The sequence below is a fragment of the Aphelocoma coerulescens genome, assembly GCF_041296385.1.
Source record: "Aphelocoma coerulescens isolate FSJ_1873_10779 chromosome Z unlocalized genomic scaffold, UR_Acoe_1.0 ChrZ, whole genome shotgun sequence".
Lineage (NCBI taxonomy): Eukaryota > Metazoa > Chordata > Aves > Passeriformes > Corvidae > Aphelocoma > Aphelocoma coerulescens.
In genome coordinates this window covers 58696030-58716672 of record NW_027184085.1, presented here as the reverse complement: position 1 = coordinate 58716672, position 20643 = coordinate 58696030, and the positions used below count along the sequence as shown (strand labels likewise).

The following is a 20643-nucleotide window of genomic DNA, read 5'->3' as shown; positions in this document are numbered from 1 at the left end:
GTGGTTGTGTTGTGGGAGTAACACCTTAACCTTTTGCTGGCACCTCTCTAACATCTCACCATAGGATGCATTTTCAAAACTGTAGATGTGCATAAGCAACTAGTTTCTGCTTCAAAAGTTTGTTCTACTACTGTGTTACTTCATACCTGCTCAGCAGTCCACCAAGCCCTGACTGACCCAGAGCTTTGGTCTCCCTTAAATCCTAAGTCTCTGATGGAATCAAATGGAGAGCTTCCATAGTGCTCTGCTTGTGCCCCCTGCATGAATTTTCCACTTAATTGAGTGGTATGTGCAACAAATGCCAAAATTAATGTTTCTTGCCAAAACAGGGATATGAGACCTCCTGTGATGTGTGTTGTTGACAACAGCTATAAAAATGTTTGCATTTACATTTGCAGTTGGTGCATAAGAATGTGTGCACTGTTAACTACGCAGTAGGCTGCTCCCCAACATCTCATCAGGAAAGCTGCCTTTCAAGTTCGGAGGGTAACAAACAATGGATTCAATTGCAAAAAACCCCCACTTACCAATTGCTGTAGGCTCACAGAAAAATAAAAGAAGACAAGAGAATGCAAGCAGGAAGGGAAATACTGCTATACGCTGTTCCTGCAGAGGAAAGGAATTAATAGAAATATTATGTTCAAGCTATGAAGAATTCCTCAGTGGAGGTTTCTAAGTAGTTTTATCTAAACACTTTTACTGAGAGAGTAATTACTATGGTGAGCCAGGCCATACAGTTAGTTTCTGTGAGATAAACATGTGACTAGCTCAGTGCTTAGAGCCCTCAATGACTGAGCTGGCCTGAGACCCCTCAATGACCTCTCTGCACTGGCAGCCAGAGAATGGCTGCAGAGAGAGGAAATGGGGAGGATGACCTGGCTGCAAGCAAGGTGTCTTTGGTCCCAGCAAAAAACATGGGTCTTCAAAACCTCGGGGACTTTTAGAGCACTAGGGCTATGGCAGGCACCATCTATTGGAGGCCATGCTTTTGCAGTATTCAGTGAAAGGTGCTACAGTTTTTAACGTGGACTCAACATCTAGCTCCTGGTCACAGCAAGAAACGTCTCCCCCTTCAATCATGTTTGTAGAGAAGTCTTAGTTCGCAGTGAATAGGCCTCTGCAAATCTCCATGAGCAAAACCATTTAGTGAGCAAGTAAAGTGCTTGAAAATGATCTTTATAATCCAAAAAGATTTTTTAGCAATGTTAAAAAATACAGAATAAAAGCAAGTCAGTCAATTCTTTTATTCTCCCTGAATAAAAGTTTCTAAGGTGCTCACCATCTCCAGGAGCAGACAGTAGAAACCATTTCTGATGGGATTAAGGATCCCACAGTACCCACAACACATGCAATCCCCTAGTTTATAAATTACTTAGAAAAGAAAAAAAGCCCAACCCAATTATCTAACCTGTTAGTCAAAAGATGCTAGAACATACACCAAATTTGTTTCAGTGCACAGCATTAAAATTTACTGTTAATAAAAAGAACTTACCTGCTCTAGGCATTGAAGCATAACAGAAAAGAAATATCATCACAGTCAGTATTACCAGGTACTCTGTGGGTTTTTTGGCAAATTTTTCCTAGTGAAAAATATCTAATATATCAGTATAAATGTTAATGACAAACATGTTAGTCCACACTGCTCACTAAGAGACAAAATAAAACAAATTTGCTCCTTCTTTTTGAACTCACTTTTTTTGTTACCAGTTTCAACCCTGTCTGGCTGAGTTTGGGATGTGGATATCCTGCTATTGCTCTCACACTCTCTGTGGCACCTGATCTTGATTTGTGGCTTGACACCTACTGGGTTCATGTTTCCACCTACCGTCACCTCACTCGGGTAAGCCTCATACCTTTTTTCAGACTGAAACAGAAATTTTCTGATACCTGTTTGACTTTTGGAACAAAGCTCTTCTGAATGCTAAGGAAACCCATCAAACACCTTTCCATCCTGAGTGGTTCTTTGTATTTTGCATCTTTTTAATACAGACAAGTTTCACTTTAAAAACATAAAATATAGAAGTGATGTACTGTCTCTCCAGTGCACTTTCTTCTGTGTTTTACAGGAAAAACCCCCAATCTGTTGAGGAAACTCATAATTGTTTTGAAGTGTGAGCTCTCTCTTGATTCTAATCCCAGTCTATGCACAAAAATAAGGTAGCTGTAAAAGTTCCTGACTTGTTAACAAGGCCTGTTTATTCAGTATGTAAAGAACAAATTCTGCTACAGAAGTACCTCATGGACTGATTTTATTTGGGCCATATAACCACTAACTTCCAGGAAAATTCAAGAGTAAGTCCTATCCTTGAATAGCCCATTATCTATAAAAAACAGGACATGGAAGACTACGGAATGTGAAAGACTAGAGCTGAAATGGCTTCCTCAAGATCATGAATGATCTGGTGCTGGACAGAACCAGCACTGCAAATGGACCAGGTTCTCTTAGGACTTGTTTATAGAAGTGCCCACAGATCTGAGCTGCTCTGGAGTGATACAGTTACATAGGAGATTAGGCAAATAAAATTGGCACTGTAAGGATGACCACTCAGTCCTTGTGGGTATTTCCAGTCTTTACTAGACGCTGATCTCACAGCATCTTGGAGACTTCCCTTTCTTTTCCCAGGTGGGAGCCCAATCCCACACTGTAGCAACAATAAACAAAATATTGAGTGTTGAGGCTGAACCAAAGCTCGCAGATGTTAAGGCCTCAATCTGTTACTTCCTCAGGAAGAGCAATTGCAATCTGACTCACAGCTCTGCCCTCCTCCCCCCCAGGAAGGAGCTTCCTCCTCCTGCCAAGCACAGCACAGCCAAACAACAATCAGCGATGTTCTCTCTGCGAAACACACCCAGTTGCACCGGGCCTCTCGCTGCTGGGAAATTTGCTCTTCTATTGAGCTCCATTCAAATGACACAGACAAACTTCAGAAGTTTAATTAGTTGTGAGGCTATTTAGTGCTGTGACAGAAAAACACACCTCCAGTGCAATGGGTTGTTTCTGTGCACATTCAACAATATTTCCCACAATTAAAAATTGTGATTTATTATAGACTATTTATCTGATGCATGTTCCCTTGCCTGCCTTCAGAAATGTTTATCTTCTGTAGGTTCCAGTAGTTTCCCCGTGGGTGTTACTGTGTATGAGGGCACTTGGGGCAGTCTTACCGTAGCACGAGCTCGCTCTAGTGCCCACAGTGTAAGGTGCAGCTGGAGCTTTCAAACCCCTGCAAGCCGAACCGCGTCACAAAACCACAGACCATTCGTCTCTGTTCCTACTGTTTCTAAAGGAGTGAGTACCACAGATTATTTGAGGTAAGAAAATATAATTTATTCTATTTTGGGAGCCTCCAAATAGCTGTCACTCAGGAAACTATCGCCTTTCTTTAGTGTAGACAATAAAGCGTTTACAGCCAAGAAGATAACCAGGCAGCAAAACCAATTTTTTTTTTTCTATTAGCTCCAGAAATAATCCAAAGTTTACAAGAAAGTTTAATAATGAATTAAAGTGCATCTGTGCAGACGGAATATGTAGATGATTTCCCCAAAAAATAATTCTGTGTGTTCCTTACAAAACCCTGTGTTCCCTGAGCCCTCCCCAGATTTAAGCATTGTCCCTGTGAAATGCCAGAACAATTACATTCTGAATAACACTGTCTCACACAATACCCGCAGTAATATAATGATTAAGCATGTACATTCGTACTTAACTCACTGGCTGGTTCAACTAAATACAATGCACTCTGCTACTCTTTGTGCCTCACTCTGTTCCTCTGCTTCACCACGGGGACACTCCCACAGGCTGCAGGTCTCCATGAACTGCTCCAGCATGGGTCCCTACCACAGGGTGCATTCCTTCAAAACAGGCTGCTCCAGTCACCCACGGGGTCACAAGTCCTGCCAGAAACCCTGCTCCAGTGCGGACCTCCATGGGCTGCCTCACTGTGGTCTTCTCTACGGGCTCTGGGGAATCTGCTCCTGCAGCTGGACCACCTGCTCTCCCTACTCCTTCACCGGCCTGGGCATCTGCAGGGCCGTTTCTTCCTCAGCTTCCCTGCTCTTTCACAAATGCAAAATGCGTTTTATATTTTCTTAAAAACATTCCCAGAGAGGCACCACCAGTGCCCTCTCTGAGGTGGGTCCTTTGGATCTGGTGGGAATGCTGTGCCTGGCACTGGCATCTCAGGCCTGTTCCCCATGGCCACCCTGCAGCCCACGGGCACCTGCACCCAGCACCGCCCTCCGCACACGGGCAGCCAAAGAAAGGGCGGTGTATTGCACTTTAACTGCTCGATATAGAAAGTTCCCACAACCAGGGCTGAAAGCAGTGATTTGGATAGGGAAATAGTAAATACAGCAAAAAAAAAAAAAAATTGCACACCATAAACTGTAAGGTTAATATAAAAGAAGTAACTGTGGATTAACTTCAAATGGAGGCGTGATGTCTTACACCAGGCCTGGTCTCACAACCCAGCCTGGCAATGGCCTCGTCGGACACGTGGATATGTCTGACAGGACAGCCCGCTCCTTCCCATCTTTCACAACCTCTTCCCTTCCCTCCTCCATCCTCTCCTCTGCATTGCTTCCTTCTCCTTCCTTTTCCCTTCCTTCCTCCGCCTTCCCCTCCATATCCCTTCCTTTCCCCTCCCCATCTCTTCCTTTCCCCTTTCTATCCCTTCTTCTCCTCTTCTCATCCCATTGTATTGTGTGGAAAATCACACCATGAAAAGCCAGTGTCCATAAAGGAGACAGAGGAGTTCTGCAACTTCGTTCGAACAAAGGGAGCGACTCCACCGGGGTACACGTCGGCGGGGTTTTCTCTCTCGAGGTTTCAGAGGGCGCAGCCTCCTTTTATCCTAAACTCCCGGCCGCATTTCACCCTCTTCCTTTCCCCACTGGCTAAGGTACTAGGAAGGTACAGCCTTCCCGAACCGCCTACCACATATCTCCCCTTGAACCTACTGTTTTACCCCAAAGCTCAGAAACTCAAGCTTGTGCAGACCCTTGTCTGTTTCGGGAGCCAAGCTGTCTGGGCTCTGTAGCAGACCTGCTGCCCAAAGTTACTAGAGACATTAAAACCCATTTCCAAGATGTTAACACCCATACATACCTTCACCAATCGAATTGCTTGTAAATACATCAGCACACATCTTCCCTATCCCTTTTCCCTCCCCATCCTCAGCCTTTCTTTATCCCTTCCCTTCCTCTCCTCATCCCATCCCATCCCATCCCATCCCATCCCATCCCATCCCATCCCATCCCATCCCATCCCATCCCATCCCATCCCATCCCATCCCATCCCATCCCATCCCATCCCATCCCTTACTTTCCACAACCCTTCCTCTCCCCTCTTTCCCGCCCTTCCATTCCCCATACCTTTCTTTCCCCTTCCTTTCCCTTTCTCTTCCCATCCCGTCCCGTCCCACCGCACACTACAGTTCCCAGCGGGCTGCGGTGCTGCGCATGCGCGGTGCCGGCGAGTCTCCCCGCCCCGTGGCGCTGGGAGGGCGGGGGCCAGGGCCGGGGCCGGGCAGTGGGGCCGGGCGGCGCAGCGGGGCTTGGGCCGGCAGCGCAGCGAGGCCGGGCGGCGCGGAGCGATGGCGGCGGCGGGGCTGAGGTTCGACGGGCGGGTGGTGCTGGTGACCGGCGCCGGAGGAGGTGAGCGCTAGCCGGGGGTTCCTCACCCGCGGGAGGCGGCGGAGTTGCTCGGGGACAGCCCGGGCGGTGCGGGCTCCGCGCAGCCGCCGCTGCCCGCGGCCCTGGCAGGTGCCCCGGGGGCGGCCGGTCCGGTTTCGGGGGGAAGAGCGGGTTGTTTTCCTCAGAGAAGGGAAGCGGGGCTGCGGGGGAGGCGCTGTCCTTGCCGGCCCCGGCCGTGCCAAGGCTGTGCAGGGGTCACGGCCGTGCCTCCTGCTGCCTTCAGAGCTGCTGCCGTCCGAACGCGGCCCGGCACTGGCCAAGTTGGTAACCTCTCCGAACGCGTGATTTGTGCTCTTTAAACACGGGGAGCAGCGCCGTTGCTCCCTGGTCAGCAGTGGATGTCCTGGTATCCTAATTCCTTCCAGTTGTGCCTTGGACCTAGTGGCTGAGGCGTGTGACCCGTGTGGGTTTGGCACAGTGCTGCTGCAGCAGGGGTTTCACGTGTGCCGCCGGTGCTGCAGAAAGCAGCCGCCCACCTGTTGCTGCCTTCCCCGCCCGCGGTGCTCCCGGGAGCCGGCCTGGAGGCAGGTGGGAGCGGGCAGCAGAGGGGAGAGGGAAGGACAGACCTCTGGCAGCAGCAGGGCTGGCCTGCGCTGTTGGTGGTCTGCAGGCGTGATCTCTCCAGGGAACGTGGTCTGCAGTGGAATGCTTGGTTTTGCCAGGACGTGTTTTTGTATTTGTTATTATGGCGTGGAGTTGGTTGGTTGAGTTTTTTGTTGTTTGTTTCTTCTCCCTTATTTTTTTTTTCCTTCCTCTGCATCCGTGCTTTGACCTTTGCCTACTATCATAGTTAAGCAAAAATATGAGCTGTCGGTGTGGATGGGTGAGAGACAAAGTTTGTGTTTGTGATGAGCTGCTTAGGAAACTTGTTCTGTCATACTCTGAGAAGGTTCTGCCCTCCCGACAGTGGAGTTTTGCTCTCATTTTGTGGCGCTGCACATAGCCAGAGGAGTCATTTTGGGGCCCTAGATTAAGTGATATCTTGTGAAGAAGATGTTTTGGAAAGCACTGAACAGTCCATGTACATTATCTGAAGGTGACCAACTTGATAATAATTCAGAGCAGGTTTTTTAATGGTGCTTTTCTGCTTTTACTGGATCTATATTTATGGGCTTTTCCGTATATAGTAGGTTTCACTGAAGAACAGGTTAAGACCTTGCGTAATAGCAAAACAAGGTCAGTGTGGCAGTAACAAAGCTTCTAAAAAGCATTGCACCAAGTAAAAGTTGCTTGTCATAAGTGTGTGTACAATGACCCTTGTACTCCTAGTGTTAGACTGCTTGAAAATGGTTTGTTAATAGAGAAAACTCCCCTTGGATGTTTTATTTCACAACAGCTTTTTAATAAGTGGTTGATTAAATTTAAGCCAAGATAAAGGGAGGTCCTATTATCTACGGATTAGTTCTCCTTTTGCTTTTATTTTATTTACAACACTGTAGTTAGACTGCAATACTAATAGCATTGCTCTTCAGCATTGATTTTTTGGATGCCGATGAACAGATCTGAGCTGGGAATTTATTTAGACATGTGTATCACTAATTTGTGTTAAAGTGATGCCTGTTTTCACATACACAGATATCTAAAAAGTGTTTCTTTTCACTTTGAGCAGATCCTTTGTGAACTACTGTTCCTGCCTGTGTTGGGCATTGTTTGTGCAACCTATCTTGGTTTTTTCAAAATTAGTTTTGATTCTCAAGATTCAATCCTTGCTTAGCAGTTGAGAAGGCCAGCACATATAACTGGTCTGGGCTTTGTGCACTTCTCAGTTTTCAAAACAAAGACAAAAAAAAAATTTCTTGGACTTGGGTTACATGAGGCAGTATGTGTATGCACCTCACATGTGATACTCTCTGGTGCAGAGGCCTGAGGAAGCCTTAAGGAAATTTTCAGCTTGTTGCTGTGAGATAAGTGTGCTTCAAAACAGTCTGAACAGTTCTTATTTTCCCCCCCCATTGTCTTTTGGAGAACTGGTTTTGAATCTCCTGGTGAGGGGCAAAGAGATACTGTTTGCATTCTGAGAAACTTCTTTCTGACTGATCATCCTTTGATCATTCAAATGGCTTTTTCTTTTGAAATTAATAAAAAAAGGATCATTGCCATTGATCCAAATAACTTTTGACTGATACAGTGGATAATATATCTGTAAATCATTTATTTTGACGAATGTTAAACACAACTAGAATCTAAGCCAGAGTGAGCATCCAAGAACCTCGCTTTTGTATGTGATGCAGAAATGACAGTCTTCTCTTAGGATAGGCAAACTATGTATGTGTTTGATTAACTGAAGTATTAGGCATTTCTTTGTATGCAAATGATTTTGTCAATACATCTTCAGTCACAGTTAAATTTTGTTTGGTTTCTTTTTCAAATAGTAACTTTAACTAGGGAAGTATCTTATTCACTTAGAATGTAATTAATTAACTTGAAACATCCCCTCCTTCAGTGTTATATCAGGACATTAGAGGTTCTTCCTTTCAAGTGTATTTTTCTATCACAAGAACAAACTCAGCAGCATACAGCTTTCCCAGATGCTTCTGTTGAATCCAGTAACAAAGAGTAAGCATGGTTTATTTGGATTTTTTTTTCCTCTTGACTGGAGGCTTTGTTTACTATTTGTTTGTTTACTTTTATAGTTTGTTCTTATAAGAGACTTAGAACTCCTGGGGGAAATAATGTTTTACTTTGAACCTGCAAGGTGTTTGTGTTGAATTGGTGCATTTTTCTTAACACAATAATTTTTGTGTAGCTTTTGTCTGAATTGTGATCTGGGTAACAAATTCACTCTTGTTTTTAACTTTTTTTTTTTTTTTTTTTTAAACTAGGTTTGGGCAGAGCATATGCTCTGGCTTTTGCTGAAAGAGGTGCTTCAGTAGTTGGTAAGTTTTATCTTAACTAACTTGATCTAGGCAGTAACCTTTGCCTTTTCACATAGCTTGCATTCAACAGTCCATGGCCTTTTTGACAGTAACCTTTGCTATGTAATGGTTTTCTGTCTTATCTTTCACTGTTTAAATTTTGCTTCTAAGCTTTATTTTCTTATGAAAAAAGTTGCCTAAGTTTGTCCAAGGGCTTACCTTTGCTGGAAAGCCAGTTGGAGTCAGATAATTTCCTAGATTTGACTTTCATCTATGCATACAAGTCTTTACCACAATCTGAGGCCAGAGAATGTGTTGTCCTAGGTAAATACTGCTCAGAAGCTTCCAATATGACCATGTGAATATGCAAATATGTTGCCTTATAGTGCCTTTATAAATTTTATATAGTTTATAAAATTTCATAAAAATTATTTGGTTTTACTTCATTGATTAAAAATGAGTATGTGTGTAGACAACTTTAAAAAAATATCTAGGTTGTTTTTTTCTTTTTTTTCTGGTAATTGCCATCTTTGATACTTGCTGTATTTACCATGGACGTGAATAATTTATGTCGAGTTCTTATTTAGCAAAAATTATGTCACTAAAGCAGCCCAAATATTCTGTGTTGACTCTCTGTAGCTGGTGGTGGTCTGACTTTCTAGAATGATCTGAAAGAAAATGCATTCTGTTGCCTGATCACAGCTAATGCTCCTTTATCTCTTGGCCTTATTGTGTAATAACTAAACAGTAAGTTAAGAATTGACTGTAAGGGCAACTTCTTGTTTCCTTTTGGAAACTTCACCACAGTTTAGCTTGTCTTACAGTATTATGTCTACATGCTTGTATTTGTTTCTCTTGTTCTCTTACGATTCTGAATTCAAAGAGTTGAGAAGTTACTTGTATAAACATTTAGTGTTTTAAAACTGGAGCAGATTGAGACTTATGCCTTGTGTCTTTAAAACAAATTCCCTTTTTAATTAATGGAAATGAAGGTATGTTGTAAGAACATACCTTCAAACCAAATACTCCGGAAGAATGTTTTCAGTTGGAAGGATAACAGTAGGTTCCAACATGGCACCTTTGTCCAGTCCTGCATCTCTGTTGAGTGAGTTGCCGTTGGTGTGTTAGACTTACAAGAGCAAGCTAGGTGGAAAACTCCCTGTTCTCATCAACCAAAGGCTGCCTGCTGCCACTGTTTTTTGTCATTCTTTATCTCATTCATGCCTGTCATCAGGAAAAGTTGAAAGCAGGAGGAAAGGATGGTTTGCTTTTTTCTTGCTTCATATGTCATGTCCTGACCTGCTGTTTCTTCCAGACTGTCTGAGGGCTCTTGTGTTGCTGTTTCAGTTTAGCTTAGAGGCATGCTTTTGAAACATCTCTCCTGATACATTATTTTATTTGTATTTTTGTTTGCATAGTGAAATGGTAGTGAATTACATGAGTCCTTTATAAAACAAACTGGAAGATGCAATCCAGAAGCACACCTACATTGTTCATGTGTGTTTGGTTTGTGACACTAGACTAGAGCAAGAAATGAGCTGGCTTATTTTTAAAAAAACTTGCACTGTATATGTCAGGTCCTCAGCACCATTTCACCCTTCAGACTTGCTTCTGCTGCTCTGCTAATGACACACTCATAGCCTCAGAGGAATTCTTCTCTGAGGTTCAGACTATAACCATGCTCTGTCACAACTACTGCAGTCTCTGGCTCTTTTCTACTGTATGTTTTCAACTGAAAATTGCATGATGTAAAGCTTGGGCTTAAAATAATGTTATTTGTCTATTTTGTTGTTAGGGTTTTTTTTCATTGCTCTAACACTCTCTTGGAGTTATTATTTTCAAAGCCTAGCTCAACTAGGCCTATTATTTCAAAGAATAGCTCAACTCTTTCTTGCATACTCATTTTTGTTTCAACTCCATTAGTGCCTGTGCTTGGCCTAAGGTACTTTTTTGCCTCTGAAAATTTTCCCAAATATTTAATTAAATTTTTGTCAGCAAAGTACTACTGAAGTGTAGGATAAACATATATAAACTTGTCTGTGATCGAGAGCTGTAAGATCTTAACAAGACTGAATGGTTTGTATATATATTTACCACCAAATTATTCACTCTTCTTTCCCAGGACAAGTTAGAAATTCTAGTGCTGTTCCTGACTCACTTTACTTTAATATCATGGATGTTGCAGACTGACCAGTCAGCCTGTGTTGTCTATCCTAACACTTCACTACACTTAAAAATCTTCCTTAGTGCCTCACTTGAATTGTGTTACCTGCATGTTTGGATTGTTAGATATTGATCTGTTAGCTTGGAGATTCTGTCTCCTTTCTTTTTTGCATCAGTCTGTTAAGGTACTTGTACTTACTGCTTCAGGCTGGGCATTTTTGGGTTTGGTTTGGTGATGGTTGATTGTTTTTTGTTTTTTTTTTTTTTTTGTCATGTTGTATCTGTCCCATTTTGATGCTCACTTCTTCTGGACTTTGGCATGTTCATTTACATAAGTTTTCTGCAGTATTTCTACATTTCTCTTGAAGTACTGCTCACAAAGCTGAATATAGGATTCCAGATGAGACTTCTTGATCTGGGTAATATAGAATGATTTTATGATGTGTCATGCAAGCTGTGTTCCTGTTTACATGGAAAATTAAAAAAAAAAAACCATAAAGTGGGTCTATTTCATTTTGTGATAATACAATAGACTTGCCATTGCTGTTTATCATCAAGACCATCCTGCATATTTTGTGGCTTTCACTGTGTCTGGCTTCTTGATGTTAGGAGGCAGAAGCTGGAATTCACCATAGCAAAAGATCATTTAGCAAAATACCAGTGTTGCATGTAAATTCAGTCAGTTCTGGCTTTCTTACAATTACAGTTTGAACCCCTTTGAACAAAACTTCCTACCATTTTTTGAAGTTCTTTGTCCAAATACAATGTTTTTGGGAGTGTTCTTGTTCCCCTGGTAATTCCGTGAAGCTGTTGGCTGTGCAAATACAGGAGTGCAGCCGAGTGTGGCGATGGTACGTTCCAGCTGCCATTAGTGACGTGTCCCCCAGTGCGGAGAGCAGCCCGGAACAGCTCTGTGTGTCAGGTGGGCCTCCTATCCCACAGGAGCAGGATCTGAAGCTCCAGAGCAGGCACTTCTCACTTTGTTTAGACTGCTGGATCTCTTCCTTAGTGGTATTGTCTAGTAACAGTTTGGCTACTCTATTAAACAGGAACAAAGTCTTCCTAGTCTTGCTTACAGTTCATGCTATAGTTAGAGACTGGAATAAATTGCCTGTGATTGGGTGTAATCTAGATCTTAATCTCTGAACTACAACAGTTACAGAGGTAGCCTGGGCAGGGCAAGTATGTTGAATACATGGTGGAGGGGGGAAAAAGTTCTATTTTCCATGTTATTTAAAGAAAAAGGAATAATGTATGTTGCACTATTTAAAAAAAAAATAATCATGTGTCCTACTATTTTTTTGTTGTCATCTCTGGTTTTCAGTAAGATCCAGATGCAGCAGTCTTTATTAATACTCCTTGTAACCTCCAGTGTGATAATGAGGTAAGGACAGACCATGAGGTCTTGAGTGTTAACAACAAAAATTTCATTTCTTTGTCATGCACAGTGAATGATCTTGGAGGTGATTTCAAGGGATATGGCAAAAGCTCCTCAGCTGCTGACAAAGTTGTCGATGAAATCAGAGCAAAAGGAGGGAAAGCAGTACCCAATTACGGTATGTTATTTTTGCCGATCAGTGTAATACTTTATCTGTAGGAGTAGTGGACATGTTAAATAAAAAGTTGATGCTTCTTAATGAAAGACTACTACCAGCTTGGCAATAACATATAGATTAAACAAATGTAATATCATATGGAGTGGGAAGACAGATGCTAAAAGCAAGTGCATCAATTGCTTTTTTTTATTAAGATTTGTTCACTAATGCCCTTCTCTGTTATCTGATTTTTTGACATTGAAGTATTAAGTAGCTGTCCATCTGGAGTTTTCAGCAGCAAAATGGGAATGGATGATTCTTGCTTCCTTTGCTTCATGTTTTTCTTGCGATGGCAAGTGTTGTGCCATTTAGACTTACTATTTGGGATTTGCTTTAGGCCACGTGCAGATAATGGCTGAATTTGAATTTAGTTTTCACTGGGGTTGTACACAATTTATTTTTCTTAGTTCTGTGGAATTAGTTGTTAATATCCTGGAAGTGCAGTGTATCCAGTTAATTTTATTTGAAAATTTGTACTTCTTTCTTACAGATTCCGTGGAAGATGGTGAAAAGCTTGTGAAGACAGCCCTTGAGGCTTTTGGGAGGATAGGTACAGTTGCTTAATTCATGTTGAAACTTGTTTGCAAAGGCAAAGCCATTATAAACACTGCAATCAACAACACATGTATGAACTGTGTGACAACAGTAGTACACACCAATCCCAATGCCTCTGGTCATTGAAATGTGAATAAGGGGCTTTTAGCTTTTAATCTGAATGGTCAACTTTTCTGGGTTTTTTGGTGGTTTTTGCTGAAGTTTAAAGCTTAGTATATGATTCTTCTTTTCCTGCCCTTCAGAATTTTGGAGTCCAGTAATGGTTAACAATTTCTGTCACAAAACACAGAGTCTATGAAGTGTTACAACTAGCTGCATAGAATTAGCATAAATAATGTTGCTTTCTGTTTTGGAAGCTCTTCTGCTTATATAATGTCAAAATGCATTAAATGAAATGAAAAAAGAAAACCCTGAGGTATTTTATCTAACAGTAAGTTCTTTTTAACCATGCAATTGCCACTATTTAAAACCACTTGGTGATTTTAACTCAGGGTTAAATGGCTAAAAGTACATGTAATCAAAGCCAACAGGAACCTAATTAAAGATCTGACAAGAAATTGTTATGATCCAGGTTGCTTTATCAGCTTTGTGACTCTAGTTCCTCCAGTTATCATTTGGGCTGCTGCAACAAAGATGGTGGCACAAACTGCATAATTGGGGTGCTCTGAAATTCAAAGCAGGCTTCAAAATGGTACAGGATGGCTGCATCCTGCTGGTATTGGATTCCTAAGTGGCCAGCACTTCATAGCTATGCCTCCCTGTCAGGCTTGGTCCCATTGTTGTCCCTGTCAGGTTGAGACTTGCCTGTCCTGAAGTATTATGTTGTAATTATTGTCCAAGGGTAGAATTCATTAATCAGGACAAGGAACTATAGAATATATGGAATATGATGCTTATGTCCAGTGTTCTTGTCTGTATATATTTAGAAGTGGGAGGAAAATAGAAACAGGCTTGTATTTTATCAGTGCATTGAATTAGATTCCTTTTTTTAATTTCAGATATTGTTATAAACAATGCTGGGTGAGTATACCTGACGGTTTTGTCCTTTTTGAGTGTGGGCTGTCCCTTTAATGTAAACAAATGTTGAGCTTGTGTTTGTTTTGTTTTCCTAATGTTGCATTTTAGGATCCTAAGAGACCGTTCATTTGTTCGGATAAGTGATGAAGACTGGGGTGAGTTGATTTTAAAATGGCTTCAGAATGTACTTTCTGTGTGAAAGGTGACAGGTACATCCCTCCCACTGGAACAAGAGAGAAGAGAAGGCAGGGAAAGCTTACTTTTTGCCCTGCAAGCTTAGTGACAAGCTGCTTGTGTTCAGTGTGCAACCCAGGTCTGTGCTGCAATGTGTGGTAGGTGTATGTAGTTCCAAAGGGGCAGAAGGGCTTTTCTTCCCACTACTGGTTGCCAAATGCAGTAAGAAGAAGAGCCATGTGATTACACAAAATAGTTTCTGTGAGCAGAACATTCCTCGGGTCAGCACTGAGTGGCTGAATACAAAACAGGCTTAAAAGACTCTGAACTAACTACAGAGGAAAGCAAGCTCATGTGCCATGACATGGTGGATGGTAGTAAGCCAGTGGAGAAGACTTTTACAAAGATAGTCTATCTTCTGTAGTTCTTCTCTGAGTCTGCTTAATTGCAGGAATTTTGAATGGTTTTGAATTCTGTACAGGAGGGCCCCATCCAAGAGGCAGTGTATGTGGGCAGCCCCCTCATAATCAGTGTATGTTCAGGCAGGCACTAAAAAATGGCTTGTAAGGAGAAAAAAAAAAGGCCCATCATTCTTTTAGTAACAGAGTGTGAAAAAAGTGCATTTTTTGTCATGAAGAAGAAACATGTTGCATTTCAAATTGGGAGCCAAATCCTGGAATTATTAAACTGATATAAATTTGTTCCTAGATATAATTCATAGAATTCATTTGAGGGGATCGTTCCTGGTCACCCGAGCTGCGTGGAATCACATGAAAAATCAGAAATTTGGCAGGTAAAAATGTGTCTTCTGTTTTGCGATTTTCGTTCGGGTGTAACAGACTGATGCATGCCCGAACAGTGAAGGAGGAGTCTTGCATTCTTTTCTTTCACTTTCTCAGGGCTGAAGCAAAATAAGTTGAAATGTCTTTTCTGACTATCCCAAACAAAAGTTGTAAGACTATAAATATACTATTTCTATTAATGAGGACTGGTTAGAAACATTTGTTACTTGTATGTTACGGCAAGTTTGAGGGACTCTTGTTGTACTCCTTCTTATTCAATGACTGGTACCTGCAGTTCTGCTTGTAGGTTGTGGGTTTTTTTGTTTGATGTTGGGTTGTTGCGTTTTTTTTTGTTTATTTGTTAGTTTTAACTGTTTAGACAAATGTACTTTTCTTAAAAGTTATGGGATTGTTCTTAATCTGTTTTGGTAGGTATTAACTCAAAAAGAGTGCAGTGAAATCAGATCTTCTAAATTTTTTCGTTTTTGTGGTTTTATCAAAAACCTTATCAAAGCACTGATGTGATTATGTTAATCTTAGCCATACCCACATACTGAAAACTGTGTGAGCTGTTTTCTCATCCTGTGACCTAAATAACATTCGTTCTCATCCAGGGAAGTGAACTGTGAGGATAGTGAAAATCTTAAGTCTGGGAGTTGAAAATTAAATTACTTCTTCAAAAACAGCTTAAGTCTAGAGTTGCATCCTTTTGGGAAAATGCTTCCCTTGTCTTCTTTTCTGTATTTTCTCAGATAACAGTTGTAGTGAGTGCTTCTGCAGTTTATGTATAGACATGTGCCACCTGCAAAATGTCTGCTTTACATAGAGTTTGTAGCTTTTTTTCATCTTCATCATACTGAGCCAGTACTTGGAACACATCTCTTTACTTACACTAAAAAGCATTAGATTATTGGCAGTGAGGCAGATAAAAAGAATTAAATATGTTGATCCCAGCTATGCAGTATGTTTATAAGTAGATTTGAACAGAATCTGATAAGGCTTCCTTTAAAAGTGAATATGTAGACCCATTTCTTTTGAATTGAGATGACCTGCAGCACAACTTTTGCTTGCCTCAAACCAGCTGTGAACTGCAGTGGTTTTAGAGCTCTCACATGAGTAGTTCATTCACCTCCGAAGGAGTAATAGGGACAGCAAAGAGCAAGACTTTCTTGTCTTCTTCTGTCATGCATTTAAAGCCTATTAGAATTCTTTGAATGTGAATTCTGTGAGAACAGATCTTCAGGTATTACCAGGTAGATAATAATAAGGGAAGTAATTTTCAGTAAAGTAATTTTCTTCTGAGTGCTGAAACATTTTTAGCTGTAAGAATAACTGTTAGAATGTAAGAAAACTGTTAGAAATGAAAAGAAATTACTTTTCTCTGTACTGGACCCAGTGTCACAGAGTGTCCTTCCTAGTTTTGCAGTAGAACTCAGAAAGCCTCATGACTTTGTTCATTTTTTGCTACTCTGACAATGCTTCAGGATTTGTCAGATGATTGCTATCCATCAAATATTAAATAGGTACCTGATTGTTAGAGAAACCAACAAATAATCTTTTCTTATTTGCATACTTTGTTTTGTGGAATATGGAGACTATAATGCCAAAGCTGGAAAATGCTTTTTTGTGGAATCAAATCACTTGAAGAAATAACTTAATTTTTTTCCTCTCCTCTCCCCTAAGAATAATTATGACATCCTCAGCTGCTGGAATATATGGAAACTTTGGTCAGGCAAACTACAGTGCTGCAAAACTTGGCCTTTTGGGTCTTGCAAACACAATTGCAATTGAAGGTCGGAAGTATAACATCCACTGCAACACAATTGCTCCTACTGCTGGATCCAGGCTGACCCAGACCGTCATGCCACAAGGTGAATCATTTAAAATCTACGTGTTCTGATAATTTTCAGTGAATTGAAGCACAACAAACTTTCTTATCTCTTAGAAAATGCAAGTTCTTCACACTTCATATACTACAAATTCATTGTTCCTACTATATTTTTGTCTCTGAACTGTTACTTGGTTTGTCTGTTGTGAGGAATTCTTACTTTCTGCCACAAGATACGAAGCAAGTTTTCTCATTTGCGAAAGCACTTTCATGTGGCAAGGCTCTTCAATTGTAATCTCTTCCAAGATCCTCCTACAGTAGTGGAAAGGCTTGTTTGTTTCATCACATGTGCAGTCAGGTATGTGCACAAGATGTCTGCACTTGTTACAGTGTTGTCTCATTGCAAAATACTGAATTTTTGCCCAACATGTCATGTGTGTACTTAGTGGTTCCATGATCAGCAGGAGACGATAGTGAACTGAGTTGCCTAATTTTTCCTTATTGCACAGGTACTAATCTTTGAATGTTTGAACAGATTTTAACAGAGTATTGCATTGGGAAGTCAGTGTAAGGAACATTTTAGGACACAGTTGTGTGTAAGTGTAAATTTAGTATAAATAGACTGGCTAATTACTTTGGCAAATGACCAGAAGAAAGAAAAATAATTTGGAAAAAAAAAGTCTGTAAAAGGAAATTGCTCTCAGAAAATCTTCTGGAATTAGCCTATTTCATTTTGCTCCTGACCTTTTCCCTGATGATAGGCAGATTTCAAAGCCAAGGAAATCATCACATTTGTCAGACTGATAGACAGGGTATTGGAGAGTAATATATTCTGTACGTTATGCACAGATTGAATGCTTGATTTTGTCTGACTGATGTAACCTGGTTTAGATCTAAATAATCCAGGTGGTCATGACTCCAGCAGTCTTATATGTTGTAGGTTACAGTGATTTATTGCAATCGTTTATAGAAGATCCAGATACATCAAGCATGCAGTTTAAAATGGAGTACAGTAGCTGGCATGTTCGGAAGATACTTAATCTACATAGGATGATAAAAAAGTCTCATAATTTTCTTTCTTAGTCATTTTAAGAAGAGTGAGATCCTTTTGTCTCTCTGTAAGATACTTTCAGCTCTGATGATTCATTTTTTATCTAGTTCACTCCATCCCTGTCCAGTTTTTCAAATACCCTTAAAAGATTTGAACACCTTTGAACACAACTTTAAAAGCATTTTCGGATGTCTTATCAAATTATCCTTGTTATCTCACTCTTTGTCTTCAGGTGTCTGCAAGCACCTATGCTTTTTCATTGCTGTACATTCCCATACATTGTTATATATGTTCAACTTGATCCACATATTGTTGTTCTTGCCTATAATTCTTAAAAGCAGTTTGCATCTTCTGTATGGTTGTGGTTTTTTTTAACTTCTACCACCTATTTTTTTAATAATTTTAGTAGTGGATTACAAGCATTAATGATAATAGTCTAGGGCTAGATTTTGAGGCTAAATTGTGCGTGGCATAAAGTGGAATACTTTGGAAAAGCCTAAGGGGTTTGCTATGCACTTACAACTGCCATTTAAAATGGAATTCAACTTTCTTCTACTTTTATGTAACTTCTAAAAATGAACTTCTGTTTACTTTAGTTTTGCTACTAAGTAAGTACTCACAATGATAAGCTTTCTCAGCTCTTCATCTGGGAAAACCTGGCTATAATCGAAAATGCTTGATGACCTTTAGCTGAGGAACAGCTGTATATCTATTGCTGCTGAAAGTATAATATTCTAAAGGGTGAAAAGGAAATTAAGCAAAGTTATTATATAGACAGTGGACAGAATATGTGATAAGAGCTGCCTGGACAACCATACTGTTCCATGACAATGTCTCAATTTTCAGATAGCTTTCTATTGTGCCAGATGTAAATGAAAATCCTGAAATAGGATTGATATGTAAATTTAGCAGGGCTGATAATTTCCTGTACCATTTGGAAAAATTGGCATTTCCAAGTGAGATAATTCTTAAACAATCAGCAGCTGCAATTATTTTCATAATGTCTTGTCTATATAGCTGACTAGCAGACTAAAAGGAAGATTGCTTGGGTACATCTGTGTCAGGATTATGTGTAGCTGGCTTGTCCTTGTGTCAGGCTGCCTGTCAGATGGAAGTTTAGGAAGGTTATCTGGATTTGTAGTTGGCATGTAACAGTGTTCACAACAGTTAAACAGGCTTTCATCTCTCTGGTTGAGAAGCCGTGTCATGGGGTTTGGCGGCATATATGTATCTCACGAGTTGTTCCTATTTATTGAATCTTCAAATGTTTCTTTTAGTTTGTCCTTTTGTTTCATGACACAACACTATTGATTAAATTCTTCTGGCACTGCTGTTCAGAAGAGGGTGTTAGATTAAATAATTTGGTGAAACTGTAGAGTACTTCTATTTCATGATTCTCCTTCTGATTTGCTCTAGATCTGGTTGATGCTTTCAAACCAGAATATGTTGCTCCCTTAGTAGTTTGGCTTTGCCATGAGAGCTGTGCTGAGAATGGCAGTCTGTTTGAGGTAAGTTTTTTTTCACTTTCTTATCCCTCTTTCGCTTCCTTTACTCCTTTCCCCAAAATCAGTTGTTTGTTTTATCTTGTCCAGTCTTAAACTTCTTGCTGAAACTAAATCACCATGTGTGGCCTACATACTCAGCATTGACAGAAGAAATATTGATCTGTTGTGAAGTATTTGACAAGTGCTTCAGGCAGTAGCAGCCTTGTCAAATTCTGGTCTGTGCTCAAAATGCTACCAATTTGATTGTTAAAATTCTTATTGTACTCTTTTAAGGTTGAAAAGATACCAAATTCAAAAGACATTTTTGTTTTGTAAATCATTCAAACGTAGAAAGTAGCTTGCAGGAAGAATTAATTACTTAATTATGATATTCATTATAGGTATTGGCATCAAACTGCTAACTCATATATTGGATAGAAACTGTTTTGTCTGCATCATATTCAGGTGCTTAACTAAACTGTTAAATAAAGCAGCAGTAGTTCAGAAATTTTTGATATATTGAGTTTGTTGTGGAGTATAGTTTTGTTTCCCAACATTACCAAAGCTTTGCTTTGTGAGATGTCATAAGCTGATGATATTCTTTTTTTCTTGGCAGGTGGGAGCTGGATGGATTGGAAAACGTAAGTTCTTTATGTTTCAGGATTGATCTTGTGTTTTGAATTGACATTGAGACTGTGCAAACTTTCTTTATTGTTAACCTGTATACTCAAGACATTTTTTACTCGGCAGAGAAGATGAATAAAAGCCTGGGGTTCTGAGGAAACTGCTTATATTCAGTAGAAGTCACAAATTTAACTTCATGTGGGGAAAAACTGGTAACTTAGGTTTGTGCATTGTTGTGCTTTTGAACTAACAGTAACTGAAAATCTGCCTAAGTAACTCTTGGATCCCAGGCATAATTTGAAGTAGAATTTGTTGTGCTAAGTATACATTGCTGCCTTTTCTTGATAACTCTAATATGATATAAAAGTACTACATGCTGATAAACAGGCATGTTTTTTAATTTTTCATTTCATCCTTTTTCATTGCTTTCCACCTTTACTTACACTTCTATTAAAATGCTAGTGTATAAGCATGTAGAAGCAATTAGTCTTCTTAAATAACCAGTAGCTATGCTACCTATGTATTTTCCTTAGTGACTCCCTACAGTAACCAGCTTAAATATGAATGTAAGGAAAGCTTGCAGACAATACTGAGGACTTACGGGAAGAAAAAATATTCAGTGTGTGAGATGTCTTGACTATTTTCCTAAATCCACTGAACCTAGTGCAAGCATTATTTTCATGAACTGTTCAGCTTTTCAGCCTATATGAGTATCACCAGTAGGTTGGAAGTAGGGCTGTTAATTCAGGAAGTAGTTTTGTTTTCTTTTAAATTTTTTTTTCCCCACTTGATAACCATTTTGTACATTTCTAACTAACTGC

General features: G+C 40.3%; 1 protein-coding gene across 3 annotated transcripts in view; it reads left to right on the top strand.

Annotated features, from left to right (window-relative positions):
- Positions 1-5548: 5548 nt before the first annotated feature.
- Positions 5549-20643, top strand: part of HSD17B4 (hydroxysteroid 17-beta dehydrogenase 4) — a 64454-nt gene continuing 49359 nt past the window's right edge. Inside the window, exons 1-10 of one of the 3 annotated variants that reach the window (XM_069001093.1) lie at positions 5549-5655; positions 8517-8570; positions 12161-12268; positions 12798-12857; positions 13861-13882; positions 13988-14034; positions 14762-14846; positions 16519-16706; positions 19131-19222; positions 19815-19839. In XM_069001093.1, coding sequence (XP_068857194.1) covers positions 5595-5655; positions 8517-8570; positions 12161-12268; positions 12798-12857; positions 13861-13882; positions 13988-14034; positions 14762-14846; positions 16519-16706; positions 19131-19222; positions 19815-19839 — 742 coding nt within the window. In that variant the 5' untranslated portion in view covers positions 5549-5594. Of the gene's footprint in view, positions 5656-6149; positions 6223-8177; positions 8251-8516; positions 8571-12160; positions 12269-12797; positions 12858-13860; positions 13883-13987; positions 14035-14761; positions 14847-16518; positions 16707-19130; positions 19223-19814; positions 19840-20643 lie in introns of those variants that run through there. The other 2 variants (XM_069001096.1, XM_069001095.1) reach the window with 2 other exon arrangements.